Source organism: Ursus maritimus, unplaced genomic scaffold (assembly GCF_017311325.1).
Source record: "Ursus maritimus isolate PB19 unplaced genomic scaffold, ASM1731132v1 scaffold_29, whole genome shotgun sequence".
In the NCBI taxonomy this organism is placed as follows: Eukaryota; Metazoa; Chordata; class Mammalia; order Carnivora; family Ursidae; genus Ursus; species Ursus maritimus.
The window spans coordinates 14991513-15006816 of NW_024425452.1; the positions used below are offsets into that span (position 1 = coordinate 14991513).

General features: G+C 42.7%; 1 protein-coding gene across 2 annotated transcripts; it reads left to right on the forward strand.

The window, feature by feature from the left end:
- The first annotated feature begins 278 nt into the window (after positions 1-278).
- Positions 279-14733, forward strand: BAG2 (BAG cochaperone 2). 2 transcript variants are annotated; one of them, XM_040643596.1, is made up of 3 exons: positions 279-441; positions 11788-11897; positions 14158-14733. In XM_040643596.1, the coding sequence occupies exons 1-3, from the start codon at positions 329-331 to the stop codon at positions 14568-14570; spliced, it is 636 nt and encodes a 211-aa protein (XP_040499530.1). In that variant the 5' UTR covers positions 279-328; the 3' UTR covers positions 14571-14733. The 2 variants fall into 2 exon arrangements, with proteins under 2 accessions (XP_040499530.1, XP_008689974.1); XM_008691752.2 differs by lacking the exon at positions 279-441 and adding an exon at positions 534-710.
- Positions 14734-15304: the final 571 nt, after the last annotated feature.

The window sequence follows — 15304 nt, forward strand, 5'->3', positions numbered from 1 at the left end:
TCCAGGTGCCCCGGGAGCCGCCCGGCTTTGCTCCTTTGGCCCCCGGGCCCTGGCGGCCCACCCTCGAGGCCCCGTGGCCAGCGAGCTCCCTCCCGCAGCCGCAGCCGCTCCCTGCCAGGCACCAGAGCCCCGAGCCCGGCGGGCGGCGCGCCTGCCCTTGTTTGGCCACGCGGCGGCGGCGGCGCGTCCTACCGGGCCGCCCCCCGCGGGCGTCAGAGGGAGGCGGGCGCCCCGCGCGGTGACGGCGACGCCTGCGGCCGCCGGGCTCTCCACTCGCCGCCGCCGGAGAGGCCGGTGACCTCTTGGCCGCCCCGCCTCGGAGGCTCAGATGGCTCAGGCGAAGATCAACGCGAAAGCCAACGAGGGGCGCTTCTGCCGCTCCTCCTCCATGGCCGACCGCTCCAGCCGCCTGCTGGAGAGCCTGGACCAGCTGGAGCTCAGGTGAGCCGCCGGCCGGCGCGGGCGGGGCGCGGGCGGGGCGCTGGGGGTGGCCGTGCGCCGCGGGCCGGCCCGGCACGGTCCCGGGGCGCGCTGCAGCCGGAGAAGTTGCTGGCCTGAGGTTGGTTCTCCATGGAGATGGTGCGCTTTTGTCTGGCTCTTGGTGAATTTTCCTCTCCGACCGAGAGAAGACGCATTCGATTTAAGCAAAAACCTGTGAGCCACATTCTCATTAACAGACAGCGTTTGGGAACGGAGAAAAATCAGAGAAGGTAAAAGTTACGGTGACTTTATTTGAGGTTGGAGACTGTGACGCTCCGGGTCTACAGAACTTCTAGAATTTTCTGAATGCCAGTTTGTGGTCTTCCCAAATGTTGTTAACTTACTCTTTTCCTATTATGCATTTTTAAGACCGGCAGCAGTTTAGTGGTCCCCGATGTGAGTGATAAGTTTCTTTCCTCCAAAACACAGCAGAGCAAAAAAATAACAAATCCAGGAATCCGTCTGATAGCAAGGATTAGGGAGGAGTAGGACAGATGACGGACTGCGGGGTGAACGGTGGCTGGGTACTTGATGGAATAAGACCCTGCAGCTTCCATTTTCCCCTGAACCCCGGCACGCTGTATTCAGCCATTCCGTTACTTTCTCAGTATTTACCGTGTACCTCCTTCCACGGAAGACACCTTGAAAGTGCTAGTCGTTGGCCTGAAAGCATAAGATGGAGGTTTTTTTTCCCTCTTTACTAAGGTTTTATTAAGTAATATAATAGTGTTATGCTTGTATGCAATTTCTAAATAATGCGTAGTAAATTTTGGAAATAATTGTTTCCCATAACAGTGTATGAAAACTTTTATGTACTTACTGTAAACGTTTATGTCACCAGAGTTACTGTGTAAATTGTGTGCAGGTGTAAGTGAAAATCGTATTAAGGCCCCACAACCCCCTGAAACTACACCGATTTTTTCCCTACAGATTTCACCATTTCTGGGTGAGCAAAGAAACATGTAAGCCAAAAATTTTAAGAAGCATTGTATGTATGTCTTTATCTTCCTCAATTTATATACCAAAACAAGAAGAAGTGTTTATTTGCCAGGAAAGTGCACTAATAACCACAGTATATCTCAGCAGTTGAGGCATTTATTATTATTATTACCCTGAGAAAACAGCCAGAAAATGAGAAATTCTCCATCCACAATGATTTCATGGATGACAACAGAGAGAGAAACCTGAGCCAAAACCACATTCTAGGGTTCTGCTCGGAATGAGACAATGGAACAAGAGAAAAGTAATGCTTCGCCATGTTTGAGCTTGATGCATTTACTCCCCAGAGAAAGCGCAACAAGAATGAAATCAGTAGTGTCCCTGTGATGAATAATACTTCTTTTTATGTAGCAGCATTCTAAGTCTCCCCAGGTATCTAGAACTTTGAGGGTGTGTTCTTAACCATTTCAGGGCTCTCTCCCCCACCCTCGTCGGAAAAGACTTTTTCTGAAAGGAATGAGGAAGAGGTTGCCCCTCCCTTCTTCAAGCTGAGTCATTCTCCTCAAACTTGAACTAACACCTCATGGGTGCTAGGTGCAAAAGCAGTCAGGTAGTCATCTTTAAAAGAAAGCCTCTGGTTTTGAGTATTCATATATTCTAATGTTTGATTAATCTGAAGTGAATTGATTACTGTATACGAGTGATTAAATTATAACTTGCTTAATTAACCCTTGAGCTGAGGAGGAAAGACTGACTAAAATGTGCTAATTACTGACTTTGAGGACTTCTCTAGTAATTTTAGACTTTTGTAAGCTTTGTTTCTTCCTTAAAAAAAAAAAAAGTAATACTGATCTAAGGAAGTGTTGTAGAAAGTAGTAAAATTAAAGACAAATGCTAATGATGATCCATTAAGGTTCAGAGATTCTTTTGAAACCACGTGGTCAGTGTCACAGAGCACCACATTGTTAAAAACTAGCATCATGCCTCGAAGATGTATTTGTAAAAGAAACATGATTTTGCTCTAATAGTCTAATTTCATATTAAGGATAACTCATAAAGCAGTGTTTCAGGTAGAATAAAACACTGTAGTTTAATACTTAAAAGTTTGCATGTAGTTGCCCAACCGTACTAATTTTGTCAAATGTGGTAGAACTTCTTCCATATGAAACTGAAGACAGAATTATGCCAAAAGCTTTTTGACCTAGAGTATGAACTAGTGGTGTACGTGCTTTTTTAAAAGCTTTTAAATGTTTGGCAGCATTTACGTATCGTTGAAGGAATTCCATTTGTGTCTAATACTTTACCATGACACTAGCCTCTTTCTTGACTCCACCTCATCTCCTTTCTTGGTTACTCCCAGAAAGGTGATTCCTTTCTCTCCCAGTTTTTTTTTTTTTTTTAAGATTTTATTTTTATTTGAGAGAGAGAGGGCGGGGTGGGAGGAGCAGAGGGGGAGAGAGAGGGAGGGGAAAGATTCTCAAGCAGACTCCACACTGAGCCCCATATGGAGCTCGATCTCACAACCCTGAGACCATACTGAAACAAGAAGAGACCCTTAACCGACTGAGCCACCCAGGCACCCCTCTCTCCGTTTTTTGACCAATTCTAAATAGTGTCTGATGTTTGCATTTATCAGTGGCTCAAGACACCTTTTTTAACAGTTACCCTAATTTGGGGCACCTGGATGGCTCAGTCAGTTAAACGTCTGCCTTCAGCTCAGGTCATGATCTCAGGGTCCTGGGATGGAGCCCCACATTGGGTTCCCTGCTCAGCAGGGAGCCTGCTTCTCCTCTCCCTCTGCCTCTTCCCCAGCTGTGCACACTCTCTCTCACACAAATAAATAAATAAAATATTTATAAAATATATATTAAAAAATTATTTATAAAAATATTTATAATATTTATATAAATATAATATATATATAATATATAAAAATATTTATAAAATATATATTTAAAAAGTTACCATAATTTATAAGTAATACATGCTAACACTGATTCATTACATGAGCACCGAGTATATACCAGACCGCATTCCTTTGTGGAAGTTACTATCACCTCCATTCTCCAAATGGGAAATTGAAACTTAGGAAGTTAAATGACTTGTCCAAGGTCCCTCAGCCTAGAACCCAGGAAGATTGGCTGTAGAGCTTAATAATTCATGCCTGTAGTCTCTTAAAGTTAGATGTGTCTTATTGTTACCAAGGTTTGCCTCTTGGTATGTGTCAGGCCAAAAGACACAACCAAACCAAAGAATAGGAAAAGGAAGTGTTTTACTTACAACAAGTAAGGGAGAACATGGGGGGTCTTTCCCAAAGAAGTGTCTCCCAGAATAACAAAATTGGGGAAGTTTTAACTGAGGGTTAAAAGCCTTCATGAAGAGGCTTGCACAGTGGGGAATACAGCATGGAATTGGGGTGACGAAATCCACGCCAAAATCATGAGGGCCGGGAGGGGTCAGCATCATGAGTTCTCTGGCTCCAGCTGGTCTGGTATCTGAGTGCTCAAAGGGGTTTAAATCCTACAAAGATAATCAAGAGTGTGCATCAGGTCAGCCTTCATTTCTGAATATGATTAGGCTGTCTCCTGGCCTCATGGTGACTGTTCTCACATTCTTTCACAAGATGGCTGGGGGCCTAAAATGACTCTTCTTATGTCAAGGAAGCTATGTCTGTCTTTGTTTACCCAGGAATCCCTAACTCTTTCTGCTTACAATATTTCAAAATGTAGGGCTAGTACATGGATGAATATATGATTTCACTGAAAGAGATGAAAATTCCATTTGTTTATTTATCTGTTTGTTTATTTTGTAAAGATTTTAAGTAATCTCTATACCCAACCTGGGCTTAAACTTACAACCCAAGAGGCACGTGCTCCCTCCAACTGAGCCAGCTTGGTGCCCCAAAAATTCCATTTAAATTGTTGTCAAAGTCGGTAAGTATTGAACACCTACTGAGTGCCAAGTAACTGAGTGGCTCCTAGAAGACTCTGCATGGTAACGAAGATGTTTGGGATATGGGTTGTGGAGGATGGCAGAGGGGAGGATGATAGGGCTGGGAGATTGATTGTTCACCAATTTCCCCAAACCGGTCAAGTTGTAGCTCCTTCCCGCTGCTCTCAGCCATCTGCAGTCACTTCCTGAGCAGCCAGGGAATGAAGGGTCAGGGCCGGGAGTGATATGGATCATTGGCCAAAAGTTTCCTGTTGCTTCAAGTTTCTTAGGGTGTGCCAGTGTCCCAGGAGTCACAAAACAAGAAGCATCATAGTTAATATTGAACAACAGCCTATAATTTAAGAGTATTTCTCATATACATTGTCATTTGAACCTTGCAAAATCCTTTGAGGTAGAGGAGGGCACATGTACGTTATCTCTTTTAGAAATGAGGGAACTGAGGTCCAGAGGGATTGAGTGGCCAGCCTAAGGCCACAGTACTGATGAGTAGCTCCTAATACCAGTCCCATTAAACACCAGTTGCATTTTTATATTAAAGGGTCTCAGTGGTGAATGTATTTAAATACTTTGGCGATGGTTAGGAAAACTTATTCAAAATCTTACATTGCCTAGGATATAAGTGATCATTGTGGCATTCTTCAGATACAAGAGTATTTTTTTTTAAGATTTATTTATTTATGAGAGAGTGAGAGCAGGGGGAGGGGCAGAGGGAGAGAGAGAGAATCCTGAAGCAGGCTCCCCTCTGAGCTCAGAGCCCAGCGTGGGCTCTGAGCCAAAATCGAGAGTCAGGTGCTCAACAGACTGAGCCACCTAGGCACCCCACAAGAGTATTTTTTTTTAATTTTTATTTTTTATTTTAATTCCAGTATAGTTGTGTTATATTAGTTTCACGTGTACAGTATAGTGATTCAACAAGTCTATATGTTACTCAGTGCTCATCAAGGTAAGTGTACTCTTGGGTGCCTGGGTGGCTCAGTCGCTTAAGCATCTTACCTTTAACTTAGGTCATGATCCCAGGGTCCTGGGATCAAGCCCCACATCGGGCTCCCTGTTCAGTGGGGAGTCTGCTTCTCCCTCTGACCCCTTCCCCTGCTCATGCTCTCTCTCTCTCTCTCTCACTCTCTCTCAAATAAATAAATAAAAATCTTTAAAAAAAAAAGTTAAGTGTACTCTTGGGGCACCTGTCTAGCTCAGTCAGTAGAGCATGTGACTCATGATGTTGGGGTTTTAAGTTCAAGCCCCATGTTGGGTGTAGAGATTACTTAAAAATAAAATCTTAAAAAAAAAAAAAAAAGATAAGTGTAATCTTAATCCCCTTCACCTATTTCACCCTTCCCTCTACATGCCTCCCCTCTCGTAACTGCCCATTTGTTCTCTATAATTAAGTTTGTTTTTTGGTTTGTCTCATTCCCCCCTCCCTTTGTTCATTTGTTTTGTTTCTTTAAAATGCCACATATGAGTGAAACCATATGTAATTTGTCTTTCTCTGACTGACTTACTTCAGTTAGCCTTCTACTGTCTAGTTCCATCCATTTTGTTGCAAATGGCAAGATTTCATTCTTTTTTATAGCTGAATAATAGTCTATTGGTGGACACTTGGGCTACTTCCATAATTAGGCTATTGTAAATAATTATGCAATAAACATAAAAGTACATATATCCTTTCTAATTTGTGTTTTCATACTCTTTGGGTATTACCCAGTAGTGTGATTACTGATCATAGGGTAGTTCAATTTTTAATTTTTTTTAAAGATTTTATTTTTAAGTAATCTCTACACCCAGTGTGGGGCTCAAACCCACAACCCCAAGATCAAGAGTTGCATGCTCCACTAACTGAGCCAGCCGGGCGCCCCCATTTTTAATTTTTTGAGGAAACTTCATACTGTTTTCCACAGTGGCTATACCAGTTTGTATTTCCACCAACAGAGCATGAGGGTTTCTTTTTCTCCACATCCTTACCAACTCTTGTTTCTTGGATACAAGAATATTAAATACAAGATGGGACTATGATTTTAAGAACTCGTTTTAGAAATTATTTGGCGGGGGGGCCTCGGTGGCTCAGTTGGTTAAGCGTCTGACTCTTGATCTCAGCTTAGGTGTTGATCTCAGGGTCGTGAGTTCAAGCCCCATGTTGGGCTCCACACTGGATGTGGAGCCTACTTAAAAACAAGAAAAAAAGAAAAATTATTTTTTTCAAATAAATTCAGGATAGGAGCCTTTGCCTGTTTCCTTCCTTTTTATGAAAGCACAAATTCTTATTATTTATAAGCCTGAGTTCATAATGTCGTCAATACCATGAAGCTACTGTTTGCCAGCACCACTTCTAGCCACACCACACGTGTTACCTCAGTACTAGAATTGTTTTTGTCAGTGCTGTCAGGCATTGTGTTAAACGCTACTCGCTTTACTTCAGTCACAACCACCCTCTCTTTATCCCTTTTTCATAAGTGAGGAAAGTGAGGCAAAGAGAACTTAAGGAACTGCTCAAGTCTCCACAGCCAGTAAGTGGCAGAGCTGGTTTGAACAGCATGACTGAAAAGCCATTGCAGCTTCACTGCGAGGTGCGTTAGCCATGTTAGCCGATGGATCCGCAGTAGCCTCCGGTCTGGTGAAGTCGCTCCTGCACCTCTAAGTCTCTCACCAGTGTGTCCTTTTGATAGCCCGGCTGCAGAGATCTGTGAGGTGTGGGAGACCTGAAGACTAGCCGAGTGTGTGTACACTTCAGTTTTGCTCTCATAAGAATTTTCTGACTAAAATTTCTTTTTGTCAAAGCCGGCTTCCTAGCAGTTTCATGCAGAGAGTTTTCCAGGAGTACAACTCAGGCCAGCCTTGGTATGAGGAGAAGTTCTTAACCAATTTTGGAAATGTTGCTCTTCTAGGATCTGTTAGTAAAAACAGAACCACCCTTCTCCGCCAAGAGACGTGTTGGCAAATGATGTGTTAAAAAACATGAAGGATAAGGTGAGGTGGTCCAACACTTGGCTAACCAGAGTTCCAGAAGAAAATAATAGAATGGAGGACAGGGAATATTCAAAGATACTATGGCTAACAATTTTCTAGAACTAAATGGAAAGGTTGTAGACAGATTTATATGTGAGATGAATTTAAAGATCTCAGTGGCTGAGAAACAGTACAAATATTACTTAAATAAACTAAGTAGAGATCTAGGTTCAGCTAGAGGGAGAAGCAAATGTCAATGGTGCCAAAAAACAAACAAACCCTTGAAATCTTTACATTCTGAAGAATGGCGTTTTATCTTTGCTATGAAATGAAAAAGGTATACATGAAAATGTATATGAGAAGTTCCATAAAAGGTGAAATTGTTTTTCACAGGGAGAACGCCCTGGCAATTTCTAGCATTGAGGGAAAACAAAAAAACCAAAAAACCTCAAGACTTAAAATTTCCATCTAATGTGTTCTGTATTTGGTTTCATTTAATGGCAAAATATCTTCCTTATATGACAGACTTATGTTTTTTTTCCTAGAGTGTCTCCTTTTAAACCATTTTCTTGTTAACAACTCCCTGAACTTAGTGTTGTAACATGTTGTAAATGAAGCCTTCCTTTTTTGAATAACATTCAGTTCTCTATCATCGTACATTTGAGTACAAACTCAAATGAGTCTTGAAAAATTCATCTCTTCTTTCAGCGTTTCTCATTTACCAATCACATGATTCATCTGTGTCAGTTAAACACTAGAGTCATGGTTTGTGTTTTTAGCATATATATTTCATATCAGTGCCAACTCAATCTCTCTCATATGTACTGGGCCCTAGTTTATCTAAAAGTCTGAGAGTTTGCTCATGTAAAATGTGTAAGCACATGATGGATGGTGCTGGAAGTGGGCTTGCTGTTGTATTATTGCTATTGTATAGAATATTGTTCTTCTATTGTGTTTTCCAGCCACATTTGTCATGTAAGATTCTTACCAGTTCTTTGCTTTTACTGGCTCTTATAAACACAAAGTTCAACATATATTTAGTATCTTGATGAACAAAGAGACCCTGTGACTTTGTGGTCAATCAGTGCTATTTTGGGGTATAACAGGTGGATGGCTGTTAGGGAAAAGGCAGATGTGCGGTTGGGGTGGGTAGGGGAGACCTTAAATGGAACGGACATGTGCTCAAATGTTAGTGAAGTTGTTCCTTCTGTGCCCACTTACGGCAGCAGTCACAATTAGATCTTCCATGATCTCATGTTTCTAAGGCCATCTGAATGCTGAGGTTAAGTCTGTCACTGTTCATTTTCCAAAAGCTGGCAACTTATTTACAGGGTAATGTATAACAAGAAGTGCCCTGAAAAGAGCACTTTTAAGTATACAGGATTTTCTTTTCTCTTGCCCTCATGATTCCACAGCCTCGTTCTTTAGTGACTGAGTGTGTCCGTGTGAATGTGTAGTAAGTGCACGTATGTTTAGAGTTGGGGGAGTTCGGGAAAGTAGTGCTTCTATAGTTTGATATAGGCGTTATACCAAAACCCTACACAGGCATTTCCTTTAAATTCAGGAAAAGACAAAGATGCTGTCTCTCATCATCACTGTTTAATAAAGTCACAGAGGACTCTAGTCAATACTATAAAGAAATAGAAACTAATAGGATTAAAAAGGAAGAGATTAAAACTCTCATTTTGTACAGATGAAACGATCATCAGTCTCGAAGAATCAGGGGTGCCTGGGTGGCTCAGTCGGTTAAGCGTCTGCCTTCTGCTCAGGTCATGATCCCAGGGTCCTGGGATTAAGCCCTACATTGAGCTCCCTGCTCAGCAGGAAGCCTGCTTCTCCCTCTCCCACTCCCCCTGCTTGTGTTCCCTCTCTTGCTGTGTCTCTGTCAAGTAAATAAATAAAATCTTAAAAAAAAATAAGTAGAAGAATGAGTAGAATCAAAAGACCAATCATTAAAATTAATAAATAAATCTGTTACCAATTACAAGATGAACCTTACAAAAACAGCATTTTTTTTTTTTAATTTTAGGGGCTCCTGGATGGCTCAGTCAGTTGAGCGTCTCCTTTAGCTCAGGTTGTGATCTCAGGGTCCTGGGATCGAGCCCCACATCAGGCTCCTTGCTCAGCAGGGTGCCTGCTTCTCCCTCTGTCTCTGTCCCTGCTTGTGCTGTCTCTCTCTTTCTCTCTCTCAAATAAATAATATCTTTAAAAAAAATACTTCAAAACTCTATGAAGAATATAGAAGATGATCTGAATATATGGAGAGACATTATCATGCCCTTGGATAGAATGACAATATTCTAAAGATGCCAGATTTACCCCAGTTCTTTGACAGACCCAGTAAACCTACTCGGGAGTTAATATGGAGAATTAAAAGTCTAGGGGGCGCCTGGGTGGCACAGTCGTTAAGCGTCTGACTTCAGCTCAGGGCGTGATCCCCGGCGTTCTGGAATCGAGCCCCACATCAGGCTCCTCCGCTATGAGCCTGCTTCTTCCTCTCCCCTCCCCCTGCTTGTGTTCCCTCTCTTGCTGGCTGTCTCTCTCTGTCAAATAAATACATAAAATCTTTAAAAAAAAAAATAAAAGTCTAAATAGCTAAGTTATCTTTAAAGAAGTTTAGAGGGCTGGTTCTACCAAATATTAAGGCATATTACAAGGCTGTTGCTATTTTTTTTAAATGGGTGTTGGTCTAAGAACAGTCAAATATACTAGTGGATGGAATAGAGATTTCAGAGTAGACAATCTATAAACCACTGGAGGAAAGATGGATTTTTGGTGGTTGTAATGTTGGGGGAAAACACTTCACTATTTGGAGAAAAATAAAACAAAATCCTTACCTAAACACATACAGGTGGATTCTAGATGGACTAAGACATAAATATGAGAAAGGTAAAGCAATCAAGTTAATAGAAAGAAAGGTGGGAAAGGACCTATGAGCTAGGATGTGAAGAGCCTGAAGTAAACCTTCGAAAGCATAAACCATAAGGCAAAATAAAACCAAGAGAAGATTAATCTGATCACTTCAAAGTAAGGATATCTATTCAGGGAAGGATATCCCAGACAAAATTCATATATGATAGGATGGAAGAAGAAGATTATAATGTCTGTAACTAATGTGGGATTAATTCCTTGAGTATGCAAATCAACAATAGGACAGTAACCCCGTTTAAAAAAGGGAAAAACAAAATAGGCAAAGGCTATGAACAGACTAACAAGAATACAAAGAGATGTCCAGAATTATTAGTAATGAAAGCCATACAATTTAAGTACGAACATACCACTGTATTCTTAGTAGACTGGCAAAAAAATAGAAAGTTGGAAAATGCTGAGTATTGGTAGGGCTGTGGGGACACAGGGATTCCTATGCTTTGCTGCTGGGAGTATTGCAAAGGGGTTCAGGACAGGGCCCCCCCCCCCAAATGTGCCCCTTGGGCATGTGGGTTATTTTGAGCTGAAGGCACTTGAGAGCCTGCAAGCTCACGAGAAACTTCTGCACCTCTCTTAACCACACAGAAGATTCTAAATTAGGGGTCTTTCCCAGAATAAGGGTTATAGGCAGAGATAAATTTTATCTGAGTGGCCCATCTGTATGGCAGGGCAAACATCTAATTACCTAACATCTGCTCTTCTTATCACCCTGTGAAGTGTATTCCTTTTCTCTGAAGTCCCAGACCCTTACCCCCTTCTCCTTCATTCAAAATAATATATACCTCATTTTGCCTGACTGTCTTTGGCATTTCCATGTCTATGTGGATTCCCCTTATGTACGCTATTAAATTTGATTTTCTCCTGTTAATTTGTCTCATGTTAACTTGATTCTTAGTCCAGTTAGAAGGGCCTTTGTGGGGACGAGAATGCTTACTTCCCAACAACGGTCTAGTCTAGCCATTCTGGGGAACAATGCTAGTACTGGGTTACGTTGAGGGTGCACATACCCTGTGTCTCAGCTGTTCTGCCCTGGGATAGATCCAAGGAGGTTCTCATTCAAGTCCATAGGGGACATGTATTCACTGAACGGTTTTTTCTGTGGTGATGAAAAGTGAGGGGACAAAGTGAGCGTTTCCACTGGGACCGTAGAGGTCAAATCAGGTGGATGATAGAGACGGAGTGTTCTGCAGTGTCAGAAGCTACTGGTTAGATGCACTCACAAGATGCTGGATGGTTCCTAACAAAATAACGCTGCGTGAAGAAAAAGAAACAGTGAGATCTAAATTGAAAATAGATGAACACACAAATACAGATTGTATTAAGAACACATACAAAATAGATGGACAGTAAACAGAATGATTGCCATACGAGGGGGGAAGGAGGAGGGGGGTGGGGTAGGTGGATTTAAAACAAGAGAAGCATTTTTAGAGAGGGGTAAAGACTTTTTGAAAAGCGTTCCTAGTGATCTTTACACTTGAGTTGGAGCAAATGATAGCGACGAAGACAAGTCAGCTTCCACGCGGTAACTCGTCTTCCCCATGTGCACAGGGTGGAAGCTCTGAGAGAAGCGGCAACTGCTGTCGAGCAAGAGAAAGAAGTCCTCCTGGAAATGATCCACAGCATCCAGAACAGCCAGGACATGAGGCAGATCAGCGACGGTGAGCGCGTTTCCACGGAAGGCAGCTCGTCTTTCCCCCTCCTTGATGGGGCTTACGATACGGGCTTTAGGTCCCTTTTCGCTTGACCGCAGGAATTCGCCCGCTTGCCTTGGGCATTTCCCGCGAGCGCGGAGAGCCGCTGCGGAGCCACCTGCCCGGAGGTCAGCCTGCTGGCCTGCCCCCTACCTCAAGGGCATGGTTGGAACTGGTAGAAAAGGCCTCCAAGCTCCGGAGGAGGTGGCCCCAAGCAGTTGACACTCCTAACCAGTTCCTCAGAAGTTCCTGGACTGTGGAAGCTGTGGAAGCAGAGAAGACAGAGAGGGGTTGAGGTGTAGCTTAAGGAGAGGAGGGCGAGGGAATGCAGGGGGAAGACATTATGGGCCCAGTAAAATCCCATTAACATAGAAGGTGCTAGCACTTCTCAGTGAAAAGCATGACTGCACACGGAGGAACAGGGCCCTTGGGGTTTCCTCTCGCTGGCCGTGGCTTCCTAATTCGGTTGCTCCGGGGCCTCCCAAGACAAGCTGCTGGGCCAGCGGCTGGTGCCGTGAGTGTGCGTCTAACCCCAGGCCCTCAACTCTTAGACATGCACAGCGGGGTCAGGATCTAGCCAGTCTGTCCACCGTCCTGGCCAGAGATCGATGAATTAGGGAGAGGGTTACAGAACGGGACAAAGAGGAGGTTGCCGACTTTTTCGTATAAATAATGAGATGTGGATCCCTTTTCCTACCATTGCCTCTCTGTGCTGGCCAAGACTTACACCGCCGGCCTGCTTAAATGTCCCTGGCAAGGATGAAGTCAGTGCCTAATTCTGAGGCCAGCTTTTCCTCCACTCTCATGGCTAAGTTTGCTCAGCCAGAATTGGGGCTTTGTATTCCGATACACATGCAGAATACGCCGTCCCAAAGTACGGTTCTTTGGCATAGGGATTATTTCAAGCTGATTATTTTTGAGAAGCTGCAGACACAGGAGAAGCTCTGGAAACAGAGTAGAAGTTATTCTTTTATAAGGGAAGTTTAAATTTATAAAGGCTATTTCCATTTGTAAGGGTGCCTCCCTCTTTGTACCAGGAAGAGAAGGATGACTGTGAATCATAGAAACTCTTATCTATGCAGAAAGCACCTACGAAATCTGCAGCACAACCTTATCCTGGTGTATCCTGCTTTTCCTGGTCACCTCACTAAGGAGGGGAAGGCCTCCCTGAACGTCCTAGTCCTCAGCTGAAGGTGGTTTTTAAGGTGGTGGCTCGGGTCGTCCGTCTCAGGGGGGTGGGCCATCTCAGCGTCCCTGAAAATCTCCTGTGTATGTGTGAAGTGTACACGTTCATAAGCTTCTGCTTTTTTTCTCGTTAATCTTTTATTACAGGGTTTCTCAGCCAAGAACTCAGAAGGGTACAGGGAAAATGATTTTTCCTCCCCTACATGCACATCGTCATCAAGAGATCCAATGTGTCTGATCTCTTGCTCTAACCAGCACAAAACCCTGGTTATGCTCTCTATTCACTCTATGTAAAGACTTGGTTTCTATCCCAGTTACAAATGCATACCTGCCCAAACCTTTTCAAACATAACCACTTGAGAAGTCATCTGGTTCCCATGTATAAAGACTCTCAGGGAGGGGAGCCTGGGTGGCTCAGTCGGTTAAGCATCCGACTCTTGATTTAGGCTCAGGTCATCATCTCAGGGTTATGAGATCAGTCCGCACGTCGGGCTCACACATGGACTGTGAAGCCTGCTTGAGATTCTCTCTCCCCCTCTCTCCCTTCCCCTCCCCCGCCTGCACGCATGTGTGTGCACTCCCTCTCCCTCTCTCTCAAAAAAAAATAAAAAACGACTTTCAAGGAAAGGTATTCTGCAGCCTCTCCCTGTAATATAATACAGTTCATCAGTTAATCTTAGGCACTGTAATTTCAACTTTTTTTTTTTTAAGGATTTTATTTATTTATTCGACAGAGATAGAGACAGCCAGCGAGAGAGGGAACACAAGCAGGGGGAGTGGGAGAGGAAGAAGCAGGCTCATAGTGGAGGAGCCTGATGTGGGGCTCGATCCCATAACGCCGGGATCACGCCCTGAGTTGAAGGCAGACGCTTAACCGCTGTGCCACCCAGGCACCCCTGTAATTTCGACTTTTACCTTTAAAAATTTTGTTGCCGAGGCATTTACGGAAAACAGCTTTAGCCACAAATGAATGCCTTAGTGTTCTCAACATAGGTAAGTTTATGTCTCATATTGATTGATATTTCAAACTTTCTACGTTTAGGAGAAAGAGAAGAGTTAAATCTGACAGCAAACCGTTTGATGGGACGAACCCTCACTGTTGAAGTTTCAGTAGAAACAATCAGAAACCCCCAGCAGGAAGAATCCCTAAAGCATGCCACCAGGATTATTGATGAGGTGGTCAGTAAGTTTCTGGATGATTTGGGAAATGCCAAGAGTCACTTGATGTCACTGTACAGTGCGTGTTCATCCGAGGTGCCGCCTGGGCCTGTTGACCAGAAGTTTCAGTCCATAGTCATTGGCTGTGCTCTTGAAGATCAGAAGAAAATTAAGAGAAGATTAGAGACTCTGCTTAGAAATATTGAAAACTCTGACAAGGCCATCAAGCTGTTAGAGCATTCTAAAGGAGCTGGTTCCAAAACTCTGCAACAAAATGCTGAAGGCAAATTTAATTAGTTTTGGAACATAGGAGCACTTACAAATAATGACAGAAAAACGATTAAACATTAGTTCTTTGTGTCAGGCTTAACATTTGATACTGATTGTTGTTTCACAAGAGGAAAAGATACCAGTGTCATCAGTTTTGTGAATAACACAATTAAAACTAGAAATATTTTAATTCTCTTTCTAGAAGTTTTTAGATTGAATTCTTGTCTCGTATTAGGCTCTAGCACCTAATATATATATATATATATATATATATATATATATATATATATCCTAATATATATATATATATATATATATTTTTTTTTTTTTTTTTTTTTACTATTCTGTGGATGAATACTTAGTATGTAGGAGAGAGTAACTGCTCAGCCTGGGCCAAAAGCATTATTCTTTCCTGGGCTTTGTCTGGCATGGAGATACTTGGGCACATGGGGCATTTGGTAGACTAGAAATTCTTGACCTTAAGCAGCACACAAACTTACCACTCATCTGCTGTTAACTAGTAGTGTACTTAAAAGGACAAAAGGAATCACAAAATAAGAACCTTTTCCCACTTATTCTTTTTCATAAAGCACTTTTTTTGGACATCTGTATCAAATTATTTTGAGTTTAAGATTTATGCGTCTGATAATATGAATATATTTCTTGACGTACACTGAAAACATGACATAAAGTGTGAGAGAATTCACATCTCATGTTATTGTCAACAGCTATATGTCCACTTCATCTTTTTCCAAACGCAT